The sequence below is a fragment of the Stegodyphus dumicola genome, chromosome X1 (assembly GCF_044657685.1).
Source record: "Stegodyphus dumicola isolate Sdum_Otavi_A_Nest chromosome X1, ASM4465768v1".
NCBI lineage: Eukaryota > Metazoa > Arthropoda > Arachnida > Araneae > Eresidae > Stegodyphus > Stegodyphus dumicola.
In genome coordinates, this window is record NC_140780.1 from 125372116 (window position 1) to 125390535 (window position 18420).

Sequence of the window (18420 nt, forward strand, 5' to 3'; positions counted from 1 at the left end):
GCTCTGGTCATGGCGCGCAATGAACTGGAAGTTGATCTGTCAGCACTATCCTTATCTTCAGAGCAGATGTTTTTATTTTATTTGGCTTATAATTCTTTACTAAATGTAGTATTTCATCTCGATGTACTCTTTGATATGATTTAAATCAAATTCCTCGTCATTATAAATATCATGAATACACATCGAATAGTTTTCTGGTTGCAATTTTCTAATTTCGACTATGTGTAATGTATGCTTTACGCATGCACACATTGAAAGAAATGTTTAATAAAGTAAACAAATAAATATTAAGCTTTTTTTTTTTGTAAATTTTGATACCCTTTAGATCATAATTGCTCTTTATTTCATAAAGTACGGTTTCATATTTTTAATTTTATAATTTCTGCATGCCACCTCACGAGATTTAAACTGATGATCTATATTCTGGAAAAACCGATAATCCGGAATCGCCGAAGTCCCGACAAGTCCGGATTAAACACTTTTGACTGTACTGGAATTAATAAAAGCTGTTCTTAATATCATGTATTCCATACCTATTTCAAAAACATTTATTTGAAGTTACATGTGCTGGTGAGATAAGATATTGGCCACGAACCTGTAGGCCACTAATCCTTTATTAAGTACCGTATTTGACGGCATGTAAGACGCACCCTTATTTAAACGGCCACACACAAGGAAAAAAAGTTTCAATAACATAGTTTCTTTTAGTTCTCACGTTTTGTAAAAGCCAAATAAAGAATTATTGAATGCAATTACCTTCATGTATAAGACGCAGGTAACGTTTTTGAGACCAAATTTAGGGAAAAAAGTGCGTCTTATATGCTGTCAAATACGGCAGTCATTTGATAATTATAATTATTACGTGAAAATGTAGAATTATGGAATATATTTGTTATAATAAAGCTTTGTATTTCTAATGCTAATAATATTATAATTTTAAAGTATGTTTCTGCGGAAGTTGGCATTGAAATGCAAAAAGATTTAATGGAGCAAGAAAAGGACCAAGAGAGTTTTAATATCAACTCATATGAAGAAAAAATAAAAGTGCTTAATGATGAAATTGCAGATTTAAAAGAAAATATGCAACGCATGCAAAGCAATTATGAAGACCAGATAACAAAACTAAACTTAGAGTCTCAGTGCAAAGTAAGCATTACTTGCAGTTTTATGCATTTAACTCTTTTATGCTTGCAAGTGTATTTACTTTTGTTTCTGTTATCATAGGCATTAGATTATTTGAAGGAAATGAATGGCCTTACTGAAACAGCTTCAGAATCTGAAAAACATACATCATTGAAAAATCAAATTGAATTCCAGGTTTGCTTTTTTCCTTTATTTCTTATTCTAACATATTTTAGTTAATCAAGTTTTATTTTATTATTGGTTTGGTGTGGTGAAAATTTTAAATATATGAGTGTCATTCAAAAAATTAAGACTGTTTAGTTATACAAAATGAAATTCACTATATTTGTTGGCAAAAACATTTCTGTTGCATATCTGAAGCTTCTATCATGTCTCTATAGAATCAGTACCTTCATTTAAACATTTATCGTATCTGTTCACAAGCTTCGGAATTTTCATGCTATAATCTTCTGCGGCCAGACCTGAAGACTGCAGTGAACAACAGATTCTTGTAAGACATGGTAAATTGCACATGTTTCCAGACCTCTGTCATTCTTTCTGAGTGAAAGTGTGTTGCAACATCATGGCTACAATAAAATTTTTGTGCAATGGGTGGCATCTGAATTATTCACCCAAAACTTCGAGAATGGGCTCAGCATTGACATTTGTGACACGATATTACACAAATGGAGAGGCCTTTCTTGATGAGATTGTGACTGATGGTGTGGCCTGAGTGTATCACATGACCCCAAAGAGCAAGCAAGCATCAGTCACCTGAGTGGCATCATCCCTCATCACCCCAAAAATCGAGAAAATTGGAACATTCTCTCTTAGTGGTAGTAAAGGTGTTCCTTTCGTAGATTTCATGCCATAAGGCACTATGACCTGTGCAAATTGTTATTGTGAGACTATAAAAACTCGACAAGCCGTCTAAAAGAGGAGGTAAGGAATGTTTTCTGGAGGAATTGTGCTTCTTCATAGCAATGCCTTCGTAGCAACTCAAGAATTGCTCGATCAGTTGAGATGAGAAATTTTTGATTATACAATCCTATAGTCCGGACCTTGCTTCTAGTGATTTCCAACTTTTCCGTAGTGGTAATGGTATATGTGCCTTGTCAACTAAATGACATTACGCGGACTGGACCCAGCTGGGAATCCTGATATTAGGCATGGGTTGGGCATTCCAGTGAAAGTCCACCTTGGAGGTGGTTAATACACTCCTACTGAAGACTGAGCCAACATCCCTGAGTGCAATAGCATCAAAATATTTCCAAAACCCACTGCTGAATTGATCAGCTAAGGCCACTGCCCCAGCAAACAGAGACCATGGCGGGCTGTGCTGAATGCCTGGAGCTATGACTGGTCATCTAAAGTGCTACCTACCAGTACTATATAGACAGACCCTTCCTTCAGGCTTTAAACAGAATATGGGGGACAGCGTGGACTGGACGCTCAATGGCCCAGGTGCTATTTTGCTACTGACAGCCTAGTTAACAGGGATTTATCCCACCAGACGTGTGAAAGATCAGGATAATCCCTTCCTCATAAATCGTAGGGAACCACCAGGCACAATATTTTGATACCCCCCATGGCCGAGACTGCTTAGGTACAAATCCTTATCTAGTAACTTCACAGAGTACTGTGTGTCGATCCCCGGGGGGGAGGGGACCTTTTCCCTAAGCTGAAAGAATATCTTGGTGGTAAACATTTCATAAGTTATAAAGAGATGGAGAATGCAGTAATCACCTGGTTTAATGAACTGGTTACTGAAGAGTATAACATGAGAATTCTGAAGCTTCTGACTGTAATAATAAATGATGTGCCAAATGTGATGATAAATGGTGGTGTCCACAATAACCCATAAATACTGGATAATGTGCAGGATGAAATGTGTGATCTGAAAAAAAAAAATATGGAATTAAAGTAACTTACCCCCAAAGGATGACACTTCAAATAATGTGAATTATGAAAAATTTATTATATCTTGACATCGTGAAAATTTAAATTAATACTGGTATAAATCAAGAAAACATCTCCAGACAGAAGACAATAGACCGTGAAATACGGCAGCAGTAAGAAGTCCTACCATTTTGAGTCCTAACCTTTCGTGCACGAAATGCGTAATATTCCAATCTAAGTAAATCTCTTTTCATCTTCATTACACAAAGTTACATGATAACAAAATTCAATTTTTATAGCGAAGGACATTGATTTGACTTATTATTCCAATATATTTTTGTGGAAACACAATTCTAGCACCAAGATGGAACACGTGCACATGAATTCCTTTCGAGGACATCTGAAGTCGTAAAACATCATTAATTTACCGCAGAAGTCAGCATCTAGATAAATTTAGTTGAATCTTCATACAACGTACTTTTTTTTTTTTTTTTTACAAAATGCATTCTCTTGAAACTATATGGAGATAGTCGTCAGAAAGGCGCGAAAAAGAACAAATTGCAGACATGCATCAACCGCGGTGAGGACGGACAGAAACCCGGTCCTACCCCTTCGTAGTCTAGCAGCAGAAGAGACAGAAAACTGGTTGTAGTGGTCAATCTCACTCTGTCACTGAGCGGTCGCAGTGAACAGACTTGATGTTGAATAAATGTGGAGGCTTGCTTGCACAATGACCAGGTATGACATGTTTCAATGTAGGAGGTGATTAGGTACAGAAATGAAGCAGGGTTCGTAGCGGTCCTTATAAATGCTTATAAGTCCTTATATTTGAAAATAAAATATAAAGGCCCTTATAAGTGCTTACTTTTTCTTTAAAGCCCTTATTTTTTTGTTTTGAGTGCTTATTTTTTGCTTTTAGTGCTTTTTTTTTTTTTTTTTTTTTTAAATGAACGCGCTATTTTTCCCCGGTACCAAAGCCGAAACTAAATAAACAACTTTTCTTCCTAATATGGAATGTCAGATGGTGAATCATACTCCCGGAAATAGCTTTTCTCCTTTCTCTGCATTAACATAACCTTTGGTGTGCACGAAGAGTACAGACAAGTGCCCGTCGTTCTATTGGTCAAAGAAATGCGAAAGCAGTAGAAAATTCCAGTACATTCGGCATTCTTTTCCTCCCACCCAAATACTACACACGTTTGAATTTCTATCAAGATCTTAATAATTTGCATCTCGTTCTGCTTGGTCAGTTCATATTCGTGTTTATTATGATCATTATGCTTATATTATGAGCATATGTATGAATGTTTATAATAACATAGTTGCAGTAACCGCTGAAGTATAGTAAACTTTCAAAAATGGTTGTGTTTTAACACAGATTAGCTTTCCAAGGAATAATATTCAGAATATCTTAAATAAAGGGAAAGTAATCAAATAGTCAAAAAAATTTTGTTTTTTTGGCCAATACATTATACAGTACGAAGATTGGGAGGTTCTCCCCTTTCTCCGCAAAATCTCGAATATTGGAACTGTTACAGTTCGCTGCAAAACAAGCAACGGACCTCTTTTTTTTTTTTTTTTTTTTTTTTTTTTTTTTGTCGTCACTTTCCAATCTGGATTGAATAGGACTAAAAGTTCTGCGGTCTACCAACCCAAGCGAAGAATGATTCTATTCCGGAAATTTAACGTCGTCTGTTGAAAATTAGAATGAAAAACACCCCAGTTATTTAGTTCTTTATTCTCCCAACACCGGCAGCTGTTGATTCCAATTGCATAATATCACGTAGGGAAGAATTACGGCGCATGTATTGCGCAATAACACTTGCGATATTTTGCAGAGATAATTAATTTTGATGTTCTGTCCGAGATTTGTTTATGAGCTATTAAAAGAGTTTTACTGTGCTTGGTAAGCAGAATATTTTTCAGTTCCATTAGTTTATTTTTATATGATGCGCATATCAAAATGTCAAAAGCATTTATTTAGCGGAAAAATTTAAAGAGCGGCTACAGTCTACCCTCCGCTCCTCTTTTTCAAGTTACGCTCGACTGTCCGAATATTCGCCAATTTCCAAGTATGCAGGTTAGTTAAGCTTTTACTGTTAAAGAATGACTGCATGAAGCAAATTTCTGTCTTCTGATTTCAGAAATGTTCCTCTTTTGTACTTAAATTACTTTGCTTGTAATATCTGTTAAGGAAAAACTGATATACAATGAAAATTTAGAAAATGTTCAGAATTTAGATTTAAATATCAATATGAGTGGAAAAATAAATTGTATTTATTATTAGGTTCCAATTGAATACAATAAATATGCCTTATTATTATTTATTTTCTCTATTTTGAACTGAAATTTCATCATTAAATCTTGTAATATAGTTTAGTTCTGCATAGTTGTTTTTTCCTCTCATTGTAAACTAGTTCTGTAAATTGAACTGTTATTTAAAATTTAAAAAGAAAAGAAAGTAATTATTTTCCATGGTTGAGGTAATGCTTATCCTCTCTTAATAAATATTGCATTTCTCATATTTTAAATTACAAGTCTAATTTTTGAGGTTATGCTGTAGTGTATAAAGTAATTAGACAGGTGCTTATTTTTTTCTTAAAATGTGCTTGAAAGTGCTTATAGGTGCTTATTTTTTTAACTAAAATGCGGCTATGAACCCTGTGAAGGAAGTTTCAGGTAAGTAACAGAATTGTTTTTGTGATAAATATTCTGTTTTTCATTTTGTGTAACTAAACAGTCTTCTGGATGACCTCATATTAAAAATGTAAACATTCAAATATGTAGGAGAAAAAGAGAAATTGGAACCTTTTAAGTTCAGGACCCTGGGGCACTGTTCCAGTGGTAATTACAACCATGGTAGTGGTGATTACTCCAGTGGTAATTACACCTCAAAAATATTTAATTGATAACTGTTAGTGTCATGTAAACTGGTGTTTTCCCACTCAGTTTGTGGGATTTATGTTATTTGTTAGAAAAAAAAAAATGAGCTGACGGCTTTTAGGACAAATTAATCATTCAAGCGTTGCTGCTGAAGTGCATCTTCAAATTACTGGTTTAAGTAAATTTATTTAAATTTTAAGTAGATCAAAAGTAACAACAAAATCTCAGGCGACACAACCACTGAAACACAGTCTTGGAATATAAACACGAGACTATAATACTGTGGCTAAAAGTACAAAAAAAATGTGACAATGGAATTTTGGATTTAACACTTCCTCCTGTTGCCGCTAGAACTAACAGAAGTATGATCAGTGACATAAGCAAGAAAACTAGACTAATTATTGAAAGAAAAGCAAAATTTAATGTTTAAGAAAATTTTAACTGATGCAAATATGTTAAATGTTCACATCAGTGTCTTACCTTTATACTGAGCACTTCTCTTAATCTTTTAAATTTTACTTTTGTAGAGCTTTCTTAAAGATATCTAATTGCCGATTCAGATTCACATACTTTATAATGACAGATTTGTCTTTACATTTTTCTCGAATAAAATAATAGTACACATCAATATATTTTGTGGATATGTGAAACACAGGGTTTTTGATCTGCTTAATGCCACTTTGGTTATCAACGAAAATAACAATACCCTCTTTACACATTTCACTTTCTTCCGCATCTTGCAGAAGTTGGTTCACTTTGGTTATCAACGAAAATACTTCTTTCACTGCAATTGAAGCTGTAATATATTCAGCCTTAGAGGTAGAAATTGAAACAACTGATTGTTTTTTGCTACATCAAGTTACTCGACCACTGCTACGTTTGAAAATATAACCAGAAGTTGATTTTCTTGTGTCCATGTGATTAGTAAAATCTTCATCTGAGTATCCAAGAAGATGGCAAGTATCATTAGCTATTGGAGAATAATCGATGCCATAGTTTGCTGTAGCTTTTCTGTATTTGAAAATTTATTTTACAGCATTCCAATGTACTTAGCCAGGATTGGCTTGAAATCTAATAACCATATTTACAGCAAAAGCTATAACTGGATGTCTAGTGGCAGCAAAGAACGTTAGTGATCCTGTAGCTTCTCTGTAAGGAACTGTTTCTGTCATAGATTCTAATCGTAGGATTGTACCAGATCTGCAGGTACAGTATTAGGACTTTGCATCTTTTAAGTGAAATCATTTCAGACTACATTTTATATAGCTTTCTGAATGTATGAAAATTGAGCCATTTGCTTTATAATCAATTTGTATGCCAACAAAACATCCTGTTTCTCAAATTGTTGCTTCAAACTTCTTCCTCAGATCATCTACAATTCCAAATAGTATTTCCTGTTCCTCACACAAAACAATAGAGCATCATTCACATATAGAAATAAAAATATTTTCTTATATCAGATACCACTAAAAACGAATGAATCAGAGGCACTTTTCTTGAAACTGAAACTAGTTAAGAATACAGATAATGTCTTGTTCCAATATCTAGAGGCTTGTTTCAATCCATACAGGGATTTCTTGAGCTGACACTGAATTTTTTGCATAATTTAAGCCTGGAGGAGTTTCCATGAATATTGTTTCTTCAATTTCACTGTACAGATATACAGTTTTTATGTTGATTTGCATGGCTTTCAATTTTCTCTGTGCAATTATAGTTAATAGGTCTCATATAGTGTCAAGTCTTGAAGGTGGTGAAAAGGTTTCACTGAAGTCCACTCCCTCGATTCAGAGAACCCTTTAGCAAAAAGTCTTACTTTGTATTTGACAATTTTTCCATTAGGAAGGTATTTTACTTTGAACACCCATTTAGATCCAAGTATGTGACCTGTCTCTTGTGGAGGTACATGATCCTATGTTTTATTTTTATTGAGAGTATTTAACTCTTCATATAAGGCTTCTTTCCAGTTGTTTGCTTGAGAATAGTTCATTCCCTCTTCATGTGTCTCAGGTGTCACAATATTTGTAACATTCAGTTCATAACGAGCACTGAGTTTTAGAGTGTTCTCAGGACAAAGGTTATAATGGATATCTTCTTTATTTGAGATAGGACAATTATTAAGCAACTCGTCATCTAGTTTATCTGTAGAATCTTTGTCATTCACATCATTTTCATTGACTGAGATTTAGGAATGTTTATGGTGGTGGGATTTTTGACTTAGTATTCTCCTCATTAAAAATAAATTTTTTGACACTGTGGTGGTTTTAGTGACTGGATTAAAAAGACGGTTATGCTTAGATTCTTTCTCATATCTAATAAAAATCATCTTGTTTTTGTGTGTTAGTTTGTTTTATATTATATAGGACGTGGGCTTCTAGACCAAAAACCTTTAAATGCTTAAGAATTTCCAGTCCATAGCTGATATGGAGTTACACTTGAAGCTTGAGTTGTAGGAATTCTGCTCAAAATATAGACAGCTCTATTCACAGCGTCTACCCACAGATACAAAAGCAGTCTATTGGAAATAAGTCATGGATCAATCATTTTCCATAACTGTGTGCATGTTCCTTTCAGATCTACCATTTTTCTAATAAAGTATAAGGAGCTATTGTTTCTAACTGAATACCTCTTGTTTGGAAAATCACTGAAATGCGAATTAATGTATTCAGTTCCATTGTCAACTGTAAGTGCTTTAACTTGACCAAATTTATTTTCACATAGCTGTACAAAAGTTTTTGACTGATTCTAAAGCATCATTTTTGTGTTTAAGGAAAGAAATTGTTCTAAATTGCTGTAATCATCTTTCATAAATATGAAAGAATTTGCTCCACTTACTGACTGTGCAGACATAGGACCATAAATGTCACTGTATATTGATTCTGCTGGTTTAGTAGCTTTATATTCTTTGGAGCTAAATGGAAATACTGTGTTGCTTACCATACTGGAAGTCTTCGCAAAAAAAATTTATCTTTGTTTGATACAACTAGCTTTTCAGTTAGTCCTTTATCACTCAGTTCACAAAGAGTTCTCTAGTTTACATGTCCTGCTCTTTCATGCCATAATCTTCATTCCTTTACCTCTAATAACCCCCTTCAAAGAGATTTTTCTTTTTAATCTGAAACATACAGAATATATATTTCTCCTTCCTGTCATTTACCGTGAAAAGCTCCTGGATTTTTACCTCTTTTCTTTTAATGGGTAATTCTAAATTGTTGCCAAGATGGATAGTTTGATTTTCACTTTTCTCATTGCAGCTGTCAAAGTAGCTGAGATTGTAGCACATATAAACAGATGTACCACTACTCATCACTTCTCTCTACACTTTGCTCTGTTTCGCTGCTAAATGCACCGTAATTTGTTGTCATTCCTTCTTGAATACCAGTTTCTTTTCCATACAGCTTGGAATGGCATTCTTGAGAATAATATTCTTTCTTAGGCAGATGTGACACGTTAGTTTCGTTTTATCTATGTTCCAGTTATTATTTTTAGATTTGATCTCACTGTCTGAATCTCACATATATTTTCATTTTTGTTAAAATTTATTGCGATTAACAGCAGAAAATGCTGACTCACTTTTCTTAGATTGCGATAAAAATGTTTCTTCATCAACGAGTCGTGCGGTCAGATTTGAAAAGTTTTGTTTACTGTCATCAATAGTTAACCAGGCTTGTCAGAAATTTTTATATTTCAGAGGTAATGTTCCTAAAATTTTCATAATTATAGTTGCATCGGTGATGTTTTTACCAGAGTCTGGTTTGATGAGCAAGATTTTCAATTTTTGCAATATATTGCACTATTGTTTCATTGCATTCAGTTTTCAGCTGATGAAATTTGCAAAACAGCAACATTTTGTTAAAGTCAGATTTCAATTTAAAGATGGTCCAATTTTTTAAGCATTTCATTTGATGAACAATTCTGTCTAAGCATAACTTGTGAAAATTCCATTGCAGATAATACTGTAAACATTGCAATCACATCTTTTCCCCATTTTGCTGTTGCCACTTCATCATTTTCTGGCTTTATCTTAATTCTGTTGATGACAGGAAATACTCTTTTTGCCTTGAGAGCACAAATAATTTGAAATCTTTATTGTGAATAATGCTGTCTGTTGAATTTGTTTATAGATGACATGCTAACTTCCAATTTCTGAATTCTAAACTGAGAATGTGATGGATCTGCATATGTTTATAAATAGTTACTTTGTGTTAAACTGGGCCCATAACCTGCCCAAGTTATTGGTTTAAATAAGTTTATTTAAGCTTGAAATAGAGCAAAAATAACAACAAAATCATCCTGCTGTGCTACCAGGAATGTGTGATTTTGTTGTTACTTTTATTCACATTACTGGTCTAAATAAATTTAAGTTTAAAATACAATAAAAGTAACAACAGAATCATAGGTGACACATGCTGCTGAAGCACATTCGTATAATATAAACACGAGAATGTAATAGTATTGCCAAAACGTACAAAGAAAGTGTCACAATGAAATTACAGATTTAACATTGTCTAAGGTTTATACAGTTTGGAAGGGAAAACCTCACTCATTCATGGAAGGTTGTTGTAAATTTACATGAAACACAAAGATAATAGACCAACTATGTGCATACAGTACAGCGGATTAATGGTAGTGAAATTCTGCAGATTGCAAGGATGTACAAATAACACTGCACATCACTTGCAAAGATGAAAAAATTATGCATTTTAGAGAATGATGGTCATTTTGGCAGACGACAATTAATATTATGCATCACAAATGCCATTACTGCAAAAGTGAATGAGTTCATCTAGAAAGACTGGCATATAACAATAGAAAAAATTGTTGTCAACCTAAGTGTTGAAGCTTGTAAAGTGTATGCCTATTAAGTGCATCATAACTGAACTGAGAATCAAAAGATGGGTCATATGGCTGTGCAATTGTTTGCAAAAAGTGCCATGGAAGAGAATTCCTTTCTGTTACTGCGAGGTAAACAGGACAGGGGAGAAATGACCCTGAAATGGCATTTCTAAACTAACAGACTATAGTGCAAGAAAAGTGATATTAGTATTTTTCGGTGATTGAGAAACACGATTTATTGTCATTATGTAACACTGTGTTATAATTAATGCACAACATTATGGCAGGTATTCCAGTAACTGGCTAAGTCAAAATGACTTGAAAATTTAATGCCATTCTCTTCCATCTGAATGCTCAACCTTGTACAGTTAAATGAAACCAAAGATCTGAGAAAATTTTAATTGGAAAGTCCTCTATTGAATGCTCTTAATAAAAATATATTTTGATTGCTCTTTCTTCTCAGGCTCAAGAAATATCTAGATTAAGTCAAGTAGCCAAGCAGTTTGACACTCTAAACAGGGAAAATGAAAACCTGAAAGAAGTAAGTAGGAAATAACCTGTAATGTTGCAAGAAAATTTATCAGCAACTAATGAAAATATATTATTATTACAGTCTTTAATGATCCATACTTTATCAAAAAAATTAACTACTCCTGTAATTCTGATGCATCACAAGAAATATATTTATGCTTAATATTGAAGGAATATACAAGTAGAATCCCTTAAGAAGCGTCTTTGTGCTTATTGCAGTCTATATGCAAGAGGCATCAGCTTCTAAGGAAAAATTATCCACAAATCCTGTTCTTGATTTCCATCGCATTCTGTCAGTAACACAGTAAATGCGGTTCAACTGTATTCTCTCCATCCCTGCCCATACTGAAAAAGGTCATTGCCCACTACACCTTTCGGGGAATTGATAATGGCTGTGTTGCTTCAGACAGATTTTGGAGCTGATGGTTAGGCTGACTATTGAATGGAGATGACACTGACGTTTGCTGTAATAATCACCATGCCATTTATTTTGTGGAGAGTTTAAACAGATTTTGATTTGACTTAAGATCTGTAACTTCTGTAAACTGATAACATCCTTAGAAGGTAACGTCTAGATTTGGAATTCTGAGGCATTTGATTTCAGTGTGCTGCTTGAAATTATTTGCAGGTAATATTTAAGAACAATGTTTGTGTTACTTAACAGATGTCTGCTTTTTGCTTTCTAATGATATTTCTTAGCATTTGCAATATGCAAGTTTTATATTGATTTTGTTTTCCGTCAGTTTAACTGTTCATGAACTGAATATTCCTTTTATGTGACAGTATTTTTTAAAAAAATCTTTTGCTATTACCAGGGTTGCCACGCTAACTGAAAAACCAGGAAAAGTTAGGAAATTCGAAAACTGTCAAGAAAACTTACTGAATTTCAATATTTTAACCAAAATCTGAAAAATCGGGGAATCTACCCCGATTTTCTATCGGGGGTACGGAGATCCCCAAAAAGATGATTTTTGCGCCAACGCGGATAACTTTCTTGACAAATTATGTATTGTGTAAGCATCATTCCAACACAATACATAATTTGATGTAGATCCAGTTTTTGTGGCACCAATCGGATTGTCTTTCACAAACGCAAAGTAAGTTTCTAGCATCTTTGGCTTCCAAATACAGAGAGCGTGAATTGTGTGTTCTTGCAAAGAACAAGAAATTTGTTCATGTTGAACGAAACAGAATTCTACCTCTTGGTTCAGAGAGCTTATTTTCTGTTGTCATCTCCAATTAAAGAAATTTGGTAAGTGAAACTTTGCTGTCTTTTACACATTATTAAATATGCATCATAATTATTAATAGCATGATTATGAGACTTTTAAAACTACACAAATGAGATTCTGTGTTTAGTAAATGCCGAAATATTAATTTGTTCTGAACTTAATTTTTCTTTGTTTTGATTTTAGATAACTGGCATTTAAAATTTTATTTTCAAGCAACAAATGGCAGCAGATCTCAGAGTGAAATTCAGAAACCAACATATTAAGTATAATATTGTTTGCCCCCCTTTTTTATACACTTCACATAGAAAAATAAGTAATAATTCCTTCTTCCACTTCAAATTTCTGATTTTTTTCATCCCTTCCCCCCCCCCCATTCTTGTACAAAATAAAATCTTTTTTTTTTTTTTTTTTTTTTTTTTAATAAATGCCTCATTTGACATTTTACAGTAACAATTTTTAAAAAAATAATAACCATGTAGGCCAACTATTTAATAAATCTATATTCACCAAAATACTATTGATATGTCAGTGTTACTCATATCATTTGGTGTACTTCCTTCCTTCTAAATTTATTTATTAATTATGTTTTCAAAATTCAGGCAATTTTCTCCGACATACTAGTGAAACATTCTATCAGTATAATGATATACCATCACGAAATTTAGTACACATATTTTTTACTTATGAATGCTGCTAAATAAATATTAAATACTTAAGTTTATTTTTAAATATTCTTAAATAAATTTCTTTCTCTCCTTTAGCTGTAAAATGTTTGCAAAAAAAGACATTTTTAATGCTTAACCTTCTGCACTCGAAAGGTGACTCTCACTCACCATGTGATTTGATGCTGCAACTTGAAAGGTGACTCTCGCTCACCACTTAGTTTGATATGCGGCAATAACTGTTTACGTGTAGTTTTTTTTTAACCCGTTTCTTGCGCTCTTTCTGTATAACCTTATGAAGTATAAAATGATACCCCCTTTAAATGGAGATAAGATTTTCTTTTCTGAAATCTTTTCTATCATAAAGTCTGTCCTCAGAGACATGAACTTGAAAAAAAGGCATCAAACAACATATTGTAATACTTTCCCCAACAAGTCGGGCACACATCTTAAGAATTGTTAGATGAAATATCATACACAGAAAAATTAATATGTTTATAAAGATGTAAAGATATACAAAATGTTAAAATATAAAAATTCTATACATTAATTTGTGTGTAATGATTTTAAGTTACTGTTAAAAAATGTGTTAAAAAGGCTGCAAAAGGTCTCAAGTTGCTGGTGTGCATGTGAAAAAGGCCCCGAGTGCAAAGGGTTAATAACATGGGAAGAAAAGCAATCACAAACAGTTTAAAACATAAGAAAGTTACTTCTATGAAAATAAATTTTTTTAAAAAAATCTACAGCTAAAAACAGTTCTGAAGCACAGCAGTCTCCAGCATCAATTGCTGAATCATCAAATTTAAACTTTTCATAACTGAAGATAAAGTGTTAGCTGCAGAATTACCATGATCTATGAAACTTGTTTGTTCACGTATTAATGCGTTTAATAATGCTGCACTTCTGTTTCAGAAAATGCTTGATGGCGGCAATAAAGCTAAAGCTATGACCATAGGATGTACAGAATTGTCATGTTTAGTGTCATTTGGTTTAGCCCCATACTTCAAAAAGATGCTCATCTCTGATGCTTAAGAACATCAAATTCATAATGTTCTTCAATAAAGCTTTAAATGGAATTGTCCTGAGAACTCAAATAGACCTTTTTGTTAAGTTACGGGACAATATGAGGAATAAAGTGAGCACAAGATACCTCATGTCAATTTTTGGGTACATGCTACTGCCAGTGACCTTCTAAGATTTTTTCTTTTTAAGAGAACCTCAGAACTAGATAAAAAAAGAATTGCTTAGAGATTTGATAGAAAATTTAGCAAATAAAAATGATTGTCATGTATTAGATACTGGGCCCTGTTGTTTGCATGGCTCTCATGGTGCCTTTAAAGAGCTGCTGACTGTAATCTAAGTTTTGAAGACATGCACAAAGTGTTTTAGAATTTAGAATACTCCTGCTTGATGTGGATATTATATTGTCATCACTAATTATATGACTTTTCTGTTAAAATTAGTGAAATCTATTGATAGTTTTCCTGATGTGAAAAAGTATAGAGAATCATACAAACTTACAAAGACTGGGAGAAGCTTTTAAAGATAAGCTTATTTCAGCAAAATCTCTCTCTCTCTCTTTTTTTTTTTTTTTTTTTTTTTTTTCCTTTGTAATTTCTGTTTTGGAAGTTCTACATCCGTTTCTAAAATCATTTCAGATAGCTGATTCTATATGCCCCTTTCTGTACACAATTTTCTGTAGTATGCTAAATCAGCTTTTCTTAAAATTTCTCAAATGAGATTTACTGCAAGAGGGGAAAAGGGCGGAAAAACTAACAAAAATAGATATTCTGAATCAAACCATTTATTCTAATGTTGCAGATATAGATGTAGGTATTGCTGCTGGTGCAAGTTTAGCTAAAAGTGGAGTGTCTGTTGTAAAGAAAAGAGAGATCAGATCTCAGTGTTCAACTGTTTTTGAGCAAGCTCAGATTTTAAGCTTTGAAACCAGTTGAAAGAAATCCCATTTAAGTATAGCTTGATGATATATTGGTGGAAAACTTTCAGGAAAATTCTTTAACAGCAGTGCAAACTGGTTTTGATGCCATACAAGTAAATAGAGGTGTGATGAATATTAATATAACTCCTGTTATGTTATGATATGCCAGATCTGCGTGTGATGCATATCGTCAAGCACTTGAAGACAAAAAGCTGTGTAGTAGTGCAGCTTAAAAGTAATTATTAGATAAAAGGAAAGAGCAAGCACAGGTTAAAATTTTGGAATATTAAAAACAAAAATTAAGCAGAGGTGTTTTTAACTCGCAGATTGCAGAATTAAAACAACAAATCTAGTTCTGTGGTAATTTTTTATTAGAAATTTTTCTATGACTAATTTTTTTAAATACTGATTGAAAAATAATTTAATAGAACCATCAAGGTTTCATGTTATCCTGGTTCAAGATTCATTATTTTATTCAAATTGCACACAATTTCATCAAGTAGATGAACATTTAAATCGGATTTCAAACTTCCAAGTTTATTCAAGTCTAATGCGCATTCAACTGGCATTGCCAGATCCAAGAACAAGAAGTATACATCAGGAAAGATTTATGCCCTCTTTGGCGATTAAAATATATTTCCAGATAAATTTCTTGCACTGATAATATACTTTTTTTTCTTCAGTTCTGATCAGAAATTACATTTAATTTGCATTATGTATGCAAATTAATTGTTCACCTAAAAGCAGCTTAAGTCAGCAACTTATATTAAGAGTTTGTCATAAAAAATCTTTTGACTTCTTAAAAGAGACTGTTTTTTTACCCTTAAGAATTGTTACAAAGGTGATTGTTTGGTAATTATATATTAATCCTATTAAAAAACCTCCATTTCGAAATTTATTTGTAATACTTTTTAAAACAATAGAGCTGTCATTCATGACATAACTTTATCACAGTTAATGGTGGAAAAAATCCAGTGCATAAAAGTTTAAACAGAGCATTAAAAATCAATGAATTTCATTTCTAGTTTTGTTTATTTTTTAGGTGAAATGAATTTTAAGTACTTAATTTCTTTTGTAAATGTATGTTTTTAGGCTTAAAATTAATTTTAAAATTATACTTTTAACTAATTTTATTTGTGCTGACATTTTACTATAAATGTATTTCAGTGTCAATGACTGCAGATATTTTAGATGCTAGTAATTACTTCTGGTGTTTAGCTCCACCAGCGACCGAGCGGTAAAGTCGCTGAACACTAGTAGTTTGGTCCAAGGTTTGAATCATGTAAACAGGCTAGCTGCATAGGCGTTTTTATGGTTTTCCCCATGTGTAACTTGTATATGGGCCAGTTTCCCTGAGAAAGTCCTCCATGTAGGCACACCTTCCCATAGAGAGATAGCCTTCGAGGATTTGTCATAATCACAATCACTTCTGGTATTATATGCTCTTATCATGTAATTAAAAAGGGAATTTATTTGGACTTAGCAAATTTTGTGATACAATTGATTGCTGAAAATAATGTTGATTTAGCATGTAAATATTATATAACAAGTTTTCTTAGTTTTGCAAATACTTAATCTGAAAGTTGCTGAAAAGAACAACTTCCATTGTAGTTGTAATAGTAATGCTTCAGATTCAAAAGTTAAGTTTTATTTAATCAAAATCATATGTAATTAACAAATTTTCATGTTTTCAAGTCGTACCATAATTAATTTACTCAGCACAGCCCAATGTGTTCTACATGGCTAGACTGGAATTATCTTAATAAACATGTGGGAAACCTGGAAAAATCAGGGAACTTCATTCTCCTGTTTGAGTGGCAACCCTATATTTCATATAAATAACTGGTTGTGTATTAGTTATTGTATTTTATATAAGTATTTTGAAATGCCAAAGAATCTTTGCTTATGCATGTTTTTCATTTCTGTAGCAACTGTTCAAAGCTAAAAAAGGAAAGAAAGTAAATTGGATGTTTGCTCCAACTTCAGGATCAACTTCAGCAGCTCCTTCAGTGCCTTCATCTTCAACTACATATGTAATATCTCTTCATTTATACAGAAGCTAATTAATTTGTTTACATATTCTCGAATATGTTTTAAAAATAAGATTTGTTTATTTATTTTTCACTAAAATGTTTCCCCTCTCGATATTTATTAGGTCCTAATCTGTTGAATAAGTTTGTCTTTTTTGCAGCTTGTGATTTTAGTTTAGCATCTAGAACTTAAGTTCTCTCTCTCTCTCTCTCTCTGGTGTTTTTTTTTTTTTTTTTTTTTTTTTTTCCTGAGTTCTTATTTTTCAAGAGATTTTTCTTGGTTCAGTGCCCCATCAATCCTTGCAACTATGGTAAATTAAATATCATTGGAATTTCATCTGTAGGCATTGACTTAAAATGTATAATAAATTTTATTTATTTCATCGCATCAAATTATTTATGAAAATTTGTACCGTATGGAAACAGAAGGTAATGATTAAAGACTGTCAAAGCATTTGCAGTAATGAACCTCACAAAACATGTACAGCTTCCTACCAAGATATGTGCAATGGTATATCTTGAAAGAATATGCAACTTGGACATGCTGGAATGGCTGCAAGTATGGATTTATAATCATATTTTTATAATTTTAGACGAATAGTTCATAACTATTTGTCTAAAATTATAAAAACATATATAACATATGTGATATCATTATTAAGTATGAATAATAAAATTGTTTCATAATCTGGATACGTGTGCTTTACCTCAAAAAGGAAATGTTGTTTGGTGAAAGTGTGGTTGGTGACGTTACAATTTGTATCTAATATCTCATATGCAGTAATTAAGCAGTAATTTGTATTAATTGCATAGTATTGAAATGTAACAGTTAGTAAAAATTTTGCTCTGTGCAGAGCTTCTGTCTGAAGAACTGTGATTTTAATAGGAATGTCGAGAAAAGTTAAATTATAATTCATTAATTAATCACTGAGGATATCTTAGATATTTATAATTAAAGGCTACTTCTAAAGAAAGATATAAGGTTAAAAAAAAGCTTTACTGTTTGCAAAACAATGCATTCAGTTTTATGTTTAACTTTGAATTTGTGCATCTCTAGTTCATCATCAATGTTTTTTTTTTTTTTTTTTTTTTTTTTTTTTTTTTTTTTTTTAACTCTATAACAGTACTTCTCATCTTGTTATCCTGCTCACTAATGATATGGGACCTGTGTGCCAATAGGATCAGGAAATGAACATTGTCTTTGTGTCATAAATAACAAGAATCTCTTGTAATTTTTAATAATGTAGAAATTTAAGTTTTTGTTAAGAACCTTTGTTGCCTGGCTTTTG

General features: G+C 32.6%; 1 protein-coding gene across 4 annotated transcripts in view; it reads left to right on the forward strand.

The window, feature by feature from the left end:
- Klp3A (kinesin-like protein 3A) overlaps positions 1-18420 on the forward strand; it is a 298885-nt gene that overhangs the window by 177493 nt on the left and 102972 nt on the right. For 3 of the 4 annotated variants that reach the window (XM_085808353.1, XM_085808352.1, XM_085808351.1), the window contains exons 20-23: positions 943-1146; positions 1225-1317; positions 11201-11278; positions 17030-17134. In XM_085808353.1, coding sequence (XP_085664479.1) covers positions 943-1146; positions 1225-1317; positions 11201-11278; positions 17030-17134 — 480 coding nt within the window. The remainder of the gene's footprint in view (positions 1-942; positions 1147-1224; positions 1318-11200; positions 11279-17029; positions 17135-18420) is intronic. The other variant, XM_085808354.1, reaches the window with a different exon arrangement.